General features: G+C 44.3%; 1 protein-coding gene across 3 annotated transcripts in view; it reads left to right on the forward strand.

Annotated features, from left to right (window-relative positions):
• Positions 1 to 8746, forward strand: part of LOC113207554 (PAS domain-containing protein cky-1) — a 142141-nt gene that overhangs the window by 91039 nt on the left and 42356 nt on the right. For all 3 annotated transcript variants that reach the window (XM_052264304.1, XM_052264302.1, XM_052264303.1), the window contains one exon: positions 7413 to 7468. In XM_052264304.1, the coding sequence (XP_052120264.1) occupies positions 7413 to 7468 (56 nt within the window). The remainder of the gene's footprint in view (positions 1 to 7412; positions 7469 to 8746) is intronic.

Here is an 8746-nt window from a genome sequence, read left to right on the forward strand (position 1 = left end):
GTGTAGGTAATTTGCAAGTTTTAAAACCAACAGCTGATTATGTTTAAGTATTTCCCCGTTTAACCTTCGATTTATCAGTGGAAACGATTTCCCTCAAAAGGAAACATCTACTTTTTTACCATTATTTTCCGCTTGGTGGAGCGCTGGTGGTAATGAAGCCCTTATACACCTCGTGGTAAACAACAGGTACACCGGGGACATGGTATTGTTCTCCCGCTGCCTTCCTCCGCGCCTTACTCCGTTGTGCTGCTCATGCATACTTTTCCCACTTGCAGACATGAGCATCAGGACGTTGCCATGCAGAGTGCGAAGCGCTTCCAAAAGGATAAAAAGGAGGTGGAGGTGGTCGTGGTGGGGGGATAGGATGTGGCCAAAATGAAGGTTTTCAATTACAAAGACCCAACAGAAAAACGTCTCGGTTTCCAAAATCACGGTGCACCGTTCAGAATGTAAAGTACTACTAGCCATAAAACGACATTTTTTTTTCTATTGTTTTTACAAATTCGTGAAGTATCTCCATTCTTATGTATGTTCTTATTACTAATTTCTTGGGGGTCGTTTTGCACCCAAGGAGCCTTGGGTAAACGTAAAAGCATTATATCAATAAGAAAATAAAGCAACAATAACAATCTGTGCGAAAGAGAAAAAGGACGAAATATTATGCAACCCATCCGAACCGCCGCGAAGGGACCCAGGCAGAGGATCGCTGGGCGGACGGCAGGAGCCTCGGCTGTAGAGATTAGCATAAACTATAGGAAGTTACCGAGAAACTGACCTGCAGACGCAGCAATCTCTTCTTGTTTGCCCTACCTTGCTTTAGAATAATCGTAGCAAGCTGTTCGTTGGGTGCAAAATGCTTTCCGCCATGGTCCATGAAAACCCAAATATAAATCAGCATTACGGTACCTGAGCGCACGCCTTCTGGGTGTGCGTACATACCACGCGTTTAGCTCATGCGCGCTTGTTTGTGTGTGACGTTAATTTTTTGCGAAGGAACCACATACTACCGCTTTAGAATGCAAAGATGCAGGCAAAATTTTAAGACTCCTGTGATAAATAGCTTTTAGTGAATAGAGCCTTTACTTAAACAAATATTAGTGTTTTTTTTCTATGTCGGTTTCAAATATAAGTCTTCACAGGTCATTATTAAACAAGGCGTCATCTAACAAATATGTTGTCACTTTACTTTATAATTCCGCAACTTATTTAATAAAAATTTGGAACACGATGAAAAAACATTCTTTGTGACAGGCAATTTGTCACATGCCAAAAAGTAAATCAACAAAAACCCCTTTCTGATGCTGAGCTTTTGGCTGACCGTTCCAGTCCCTCTTCACCATCACCACGCTCGTAACTACATAATATAGTTAAGTGCTCGCGGAATGCCAGCTCTCACATTTGTTAAGTTGAAGGAATAAGCATTCGGCGTTGTCTTCATTTAAAAGCCAATGGTATTTGTGAGGTGCCAAGTGGTCTGAAATTAAGACGTTAAAAATACAATCTTGTTGTGACACTTGTGCTTGTGGTGAGATTACTCCGGTAATAAATGATCTGTGTTTTACCCTGTGATGAGACAGATGATTTGTCGTTACAGGGGAAACAATTAACATGTTAATTGACGCTGCTCCCCACGCAGGTAGCCGGCAGCCGAATGGTTAAGGTTGCGGCTTCCGAACCTGAAGGTTGGCGGTTCGATTCCAACCAAGGACAGTACCGAATGGACAGATATGTCTTCACCTGGGCATAGCCCTCTACCCCCACAACAGTTAAGTCGTTCGCTATGTGTTCATTTTTAACGTTTGCAAAAATATTTTCATACCGGCTGTCTGAATTTTCAGACTAAGTGGTATGATAAGGCACTATTGAAATTTCAGACCCCGGTGCAGTCTGAATTTTCAGACTACTGGTCTGTAAAAAAACTTCAGACTTAGAGTACTGAAAATTCAGAAAAACGTTTTTTACTGTGCACATTCATCCAATAGGCCGAGATGCATATTTTGTCACGTTATTTATCGTCAGGTTATTATAGGTTTGACAGTGCTGTTTACAGAGAAACTTACAGTGAAATCCACCGTTACAAACAGTGAATTTCGTCGTAACCGACTGACACCCTACTGCTGCCTCCAAATGTGCGTTAATATACTAGAAGTTTTTCGGGTACACTGTCAGAGTGCTTGCATGTACGTCTTTTCTTCTCTTCAAAACTAAAGAGCTTTTCCAAAAAAAAAGTATATCTACTGTGCTCTAATTTCCATATGTTTCCACTTTTTAAAAGTTCTTTATTTTTATTGTAGGAAATCATTTGAACCCCTTCCCAGGCCGATTGCCTTGAGTCTGGTCCGTACCACGCTGGCCCACAGAGGCCTGCAGTACCCGGTACCCGCTCCCTACCAGCCGATGTGCCTTTTACAAATTCCCGGAAATTTGCATTGGGTGGCCCGATGGTCGGCGCCGATTTCCGTGGCGCGGCTACTGGAACTCCACGGTGCACTGTTCTGCATTTCGCTGGAACGGGTATTGTGTGAACTGTGGGCCCTCACCCGCCTGGCTTCAAAACGCTTTGACCTAAACCTGATATTGAGATACTGATCGAACAGGAAACTCAGAATAAAAGGTAAAATGATCAAGTTAACATTATCGTCGTTTCCATAACTTTACGAGCACCCTTTAAACTATCCAAATCAATATTAATGTGACACATTTGCTTCAAAACTGCGATAGCCACGAAATCATTGTCATTTTTTGTAAAATAAATTCTAACAGCGGTTTGTGGAACAACCTCACCACCACCACCACCACAGCCACCACACTGTTCAGGAAGGGAGTGCCAAAAACTGAAACTGAGAGATGATTGGTCGATTGGTAGGGGAATCTATCTAGCCAATGAGCGGGCGCGAGGCACCGCTAGGCTGACCGGTACGGCCCAGTGGGGCCGCCTGCCCCAGCGAGGCACGCTTCCACGCCGATTACCCTTCTTGCGGTCTGGCGGTCGGTCTGTGGTGCTCTGTGCGGCCGCCGCGTCTGAGGATCAGAGATCACTCCGCATTGTCCGTTTGATTCGAATCGTCATATTGTTGCCTGCATTGTTTGGATCGTTTGGATTTCCGTTGTGGGCCAGGACCACAGGGTCGGGCTGGACGGGCGGCGCAAGCGGCGCAGAGCTTCCTCCTACAACTACCGCCGGATCTCGCCCGCTTTCAATTGTGTGTGTGTGTGCGTGCGCTTGTCTCGGTGTCCAAGGGGGGGGGGGGGTATTTGGAAACTCCTGAGTAATGTAATAATAAACATTAAATATTTGACAAGGAAAAGGGTTTGAGACACGGGTGCAAAATGTGCACACATTTTTGTCCTCAGTTTAAAAAGTGAAGCATTTTTCAGACTTTTCAAAAATTAACTTGATAAAGACGAGCATTCCCACTTTGCAACATATGTATTTTTGAAAACTGTGTCCGATAGTGTCGGACTGTCTCGTACAGTATGTTGCCTAGTATCGTCTTGTATTGTTTCTGAGCGGTTTTCTCGGTGTGTTCATATTCTGTCCAGGTCCACTCACCCTCGATTTTTGTAGAGTATTTCGCTTCTCATCTACCTTCCAGATGGCTGACTCACGCCCTGCACTTTCGTGCGACTCCTTATGGCCCCGTGCGAGTAGGCCACCTGCCTGCATGCGTGCATGCGTCCAGTTTAAGTACGGAATATAAGTGCGCGGCGTGAGCCAGCCACCTGGTATACCTATGCCTTGGTAAAGAGAGAACCAACTGCAGTGGGGACAGCAAGCGGCCGCCGTTCTCCTGGTTGGTTACTTGGGTGATGAGTACGACGAGGACATGACGTACATGACGACCGGACGTTGTTCAGACCGCAGGCCCTATCATTGCGTCATTTTACTGAATGCATCTGGATCGCATCCGGACCCAGCCAGCTCGGACTGACCGCACCGAGGGTTTCTCAAACAAACAGGAGACCTGTAACTACATTGTTAGTTCCCCAAACACCCGATTCTCTTCAGTCCGTAACCCACGACTGTTGAATGTTCAAGCGCTAAATAATGATGGTGTTTCTAATACATTGCTTCATTTGCAATGGTATTTACAATCGAGCAGTCGTGAAATAACCGAAATGAACACGAAGTACGAAGAAAAGCAGTTATTGTTGGCCAAGACGTGTTGTCATCTTTTCTGTATGCATCGATTCATTTTATTTTATTATTGGTTGAGCGATAGCGACGCCTCCTGATCAAAAAGTTTCGCGTCTGTCTGTTTGCCTGTCTGTAAACACGACCCCTTTATGATATCTTATGACAAAGGTTTCAAAACCGATCATGCATCGGTTTTTGAGCTTCGTCAAAGTATCGGTCTGGTGTCCATCCGAGGATTAAAAGGGGGATTGGGAAAGGGAGGAGAGGGGAAGGGGAGGGGGACGCACTGAACGGGATCGCTCTTCTTCTGACCGGTTAGGTCTACCAGCCCACAAGGTCGATTCTCGCATGCCACCCACATCTCTCCACCATCTCTCTCCCTCACTCTTATTTGCTGTCTTTCTCTCCGGCTTAGTCTTTACTAACTCTCCGACTCGGCTATCTATCGACTCTCCCGCTATCAAAGACGACCAACACTCTTCGAGGCGAAATGCATTTACGTTTGCGTTTGCCTCAGAATTTTTTATTGCACTGTATTGTTGGTATTGATATGTGTTCCGCGACTATCTTTGTCTACAGAAAATAACTATGTCCTTTTCCTGTTAGCATTGCAATACTTGTCACAAGTACAACTGTTTTCAGAGATATTTTAACAAAACACCATTAATATGATTCCTTTCTGCATTATACTTTAGTATATACTATAAGGTGCCTGAAGTAAGCCAATAAGCATTATAGTGTCCCTCTTGGTGAAAGGACTTTATTGGGCTAACCCCGGTGAATAGTCAATGCCCTTTGGTGGTGCTCTTTTACAATATGGCCGGAGGACCTCTCGGCTTAAGATACCCTCCCCTGGGAGAAGAGGTATTGAATGGGATCCGCATTGTCACTCTGCACTTCCTGAGGAAGAAGAACCAGTAACGCCCCCACTAACACGGAGTGGACCCCTTTTTATTCTTGCTGCGGGGCGACCAGCGCACGACTTGATTGATTTTTAATCCTCCATTTGAGGAGCCTTATGGCTCACTAATTGGGCCGAAGACCTCGTCATCCTTCACTTTATTTCTCCTCCCCCTCTCCATCTGTCTCTCTCTCCCTCACAGACACACACTCACACACACACACACTTTCACTCTCTTCCTTCCCATTTACCTCCCATTCTTTTCTATATACGTCTCCTTCACTCGTTAAAGAAACTCTTTATTTCTATACTTTACTTTATGTCGGACACCAAATTTAGAAAATATTTATAATATTTCACACATGTAAACAAACAACGTTGTGCACGTCTTTCTTTTTTTTTTGTAAAAGTTTTTGATTTTTATAAAGAAAAGGAATATTCGCTAAGAGGACTGGTGCATTTTCTTATATGACTGTTAGAGATAGTTCTGCGTACGACTCCCAGCGACGATATCATGAAAAGTGTAGGGCGTTCGAGTGAATGATGTTCCAGCAGTCGGTTCGTTCGCCGTCCATAGCCCAGTGCTTGCTTCCATCAGATGGGCGTTTATTGGCGACCCGACAAGGCACTTCATTACGGTGTCCGTGTCGGGCCACTCTCCTCTATTGTGCACGACAGCCATAGCATAGCCGCGTTCAGATTTCTACTTACGGTTCTCCGCGCAGGATGAGCCAATGTCAATCTCTTTAGAGTGCAAGCATTTTCCCCACTGGCTCTTATGGTACTTCTCCCTGTCACATGCGAAGAATCATAAGGTCGCGCGCTTGTGTTTCCAGTCCTCTGCTGTAGACGCGCCTGGAGAGGGGGAGAAGGGGCGTTAGTATTTACTTTGTGGTGCTGTGTTGGCAGGATGGCAGACGTGAATTACGTTCGCCGGATTACCGAGCTGTCATTCACGCAGTCGGATCGCCATCGATTTGTTGCCTGCGGGCTAGAGAGAGTCCTGCCGCTGCCTTTGGCCGTCAAACTTATTGCAGTGTTATTGACAAGCCCAAGCTGCTTCATTAGAAAATGTATGGTGTGAAATGTGGAGACTATCGTTTCTTGTTTGCTTTTTTTCGACGACAGTCTAAGGAAGGATTGCGTTTTTGTTTGTTGATTTTTCTTAAAACTATAACCTAGCTATCTGCGTGTACAAAATACGGCACGAGCCAACAAGAGTTAGCCCACTATCAGAGGAGACAACGAAGTAGCGAGCCGATCTAATAGGGCTATCGCGTGAGTTGAGCGGGGTAAGTGGGCATGGGGGTACTTGACCCCCGACACTGCCCGGCCTCTCCCGCCGACTGCCCGATTCGGGAGAGCGTAGCCCTGCCTGCATTGCACCTGCCGCGGTGGGGTTCCGTTTCCCAATCGTGTTTGCCGTTATTTACTTTGTTGTTGCACTGCATGACTAGTGATAAGTATACTTACATCAGGCCGCGTATGAAATTCGTTTTTTGTCTGGGACCAGGGGATGGGTCGGAAGGGAGAACGAGCAGTAGTATGACAGTAGCACTGAAAGAAACGCATTCCTTTGTTTTGTGACGTAATATTTCAAAATGCGTCTTCAGATCCAATCGGTACCAATATTTAGTCATCCATACCAGGATACTCCAGAACCTTATTTACTTGTTTTACAACGTCGATGTAATAAAATCCATCCTTACAATTACATAATTATGTGAGAATTCTCAATCGCTAGCAATAATAGGCATTCCAATCTAACTTGTGAAGAATATGAGATTAATAATAACCTTTTCTAATGATAAACTACTGCTGTGTGTGTCTGCTGTCGACTTTTTTTTACAATTATTTCGTTTGATTTTTATTTGGTGCACACTTAATTTTTGTGGACATACACAGCTTACAAATAATTCTGCACCCTCCTCCCATTTTTTAGGAAGAAATGAAGTGAGACGACCTCACCTGAAACTTGTCTATAGTCGACAGTTTTATTTATGTTATCTACGAGTTGATGCTGACATTACTGACTCGCTCTTATGTTGTTTAAATCGAGGGGGCCTCAACTCTCTTTGATCGTGTACACCTCACTGCGAAGACTGATAAATTGCTAATTAAAACATTTTGTCAGAAATGGCTGAAGATAGGCCAAATGCAGCACTTTCACTCTTTATGTAGGCAGAAAGAATTGCTACCAGCAAAAGATTGCCAAAGATTTCGAAGATTGTCAGGGTTAATGTACACCAGTTTACGAGAGCTGGTCAGCATCGAGGCCCCCTCGCTTACAATTGAGTTTCCCAAAAATATAAAGTTAACTGATGCTAAAGAGCAGACTTAATAATTTCATGTTTCGCTCTTGGTCTGTTGCAGTTATGAAGCGGCCAGAGGTCCATCTGGATCCAACCCCCAACCTAGGATTTTCGAAGGTAAGATAGTTTACTCATTCGTCAGCCTTTGCAAATAGTGCACGTTGGTACATTTAAGGTAATACAAGGGTAAAGGACCACTTCACTGCAACAGTGACGCTAAACAGTAAGTGAGTACCTGTGCGATGACACTGACTCTGAAGAACTGCTCTGAGAACCGTCAGTCCTTGTCTTTATTAGGGGTTGTTAAGATAGTAGACCCGTTTCTTAGATCTATGTTATCATTCATTAAGTTACGAGTGCCCGGCGCCTGCGAAAATTAGGGTAGGCCACCCCGTGGTACACACATGCACTAGAGGAAAGATGTTGCCTACCTACCAGGCGCTATGAAACATAAAACTAATTTCGTGTTCTACGTTTCGCTTGTTTTCAATTATTATTATTTTTTTTGTTGTTGTTTTCGGACTCATTATGTTTACACGTTCAAGGAAATAAATCATCGCTGTAAATGTAATGAGAAACCTTTTAATGAATTCCCTCTATGAATATCGATTTTATTAATTATTACAGTATAAAATGTTATGTCAACCATGACCATGTGCTCATCATTAGGTGGGCTTCGGGAGGTCTAGTAAAAACACTAATAACGAGCAGTAATAGGGAGGACTTGTTGGGGAATGTGTGTGACGTGTTAGCCTAGGCGCACGCCATTCTCATCCTCATCGACGGCAATTGAACTCTAACCTCCCCGCTAACTCGCGTCACGTGACTACGCGACCTTAAACTCACCTGGGGCACGCGACCTGCTCAGTACGTGTGCGCGAGCACATCCGAATCGCCGCACACACTCCTCTACCACAGACCACAGCCGTGTGGAGTGGTGGAGTGTACGTCCAGTAAGGGCGTGTCGAACCCCGGCTGGGTTCTCAAGCTGCTTGAACGGACACAGCGAGAATCAGTAGTGCGACCGGGTGGATGAAAACGACCACGAGTGATTTCACATATTCGTTTGCGCCAGTCTTAAATTAAGTTTTACCTCGTGACCAGTACAACATTGTTTTACAAAAGTCAGAACTTCACGAAGAATTCGTTGTGAAAAAAGTTTCTAGGTTTCTTTTTGGAGGAAATCACAACCTTTATTCGTTGCCGAAAATTGATTAAATTTGCGATTGGAATACAACTATTTCAAATTGGGACAGAAAACTGCTCGATTTTTAACTACGAAAAAGTTTAGTGTTGTGATTTCACAATTGCTCTGTATCGAGCATGTGTTTGGAAAGCGCAACTTTTTTTTTTGTGAACAAATTGAAGTCAAAAATCATAATTTTCTAGCAAATG

The sequence above is a fragment of the Frankliniella occidentalis genome, unplaced genomic scaffold, assembly GCF_000697945.3.
Source record: "Frankliniella occidentalis isolate FOCC.00 unplaced genomic scaffold, Focc_3.1 Scaffold18, whole genome shotgun sequence".
Classification (NCBI taxonomy): domain Eukaryota; kingdom Metazoa; phylum Arthropoda; class Insecta; order Thysanoptera; family Thripidae; genus Frankliniella; species Frankliniella occidentalis.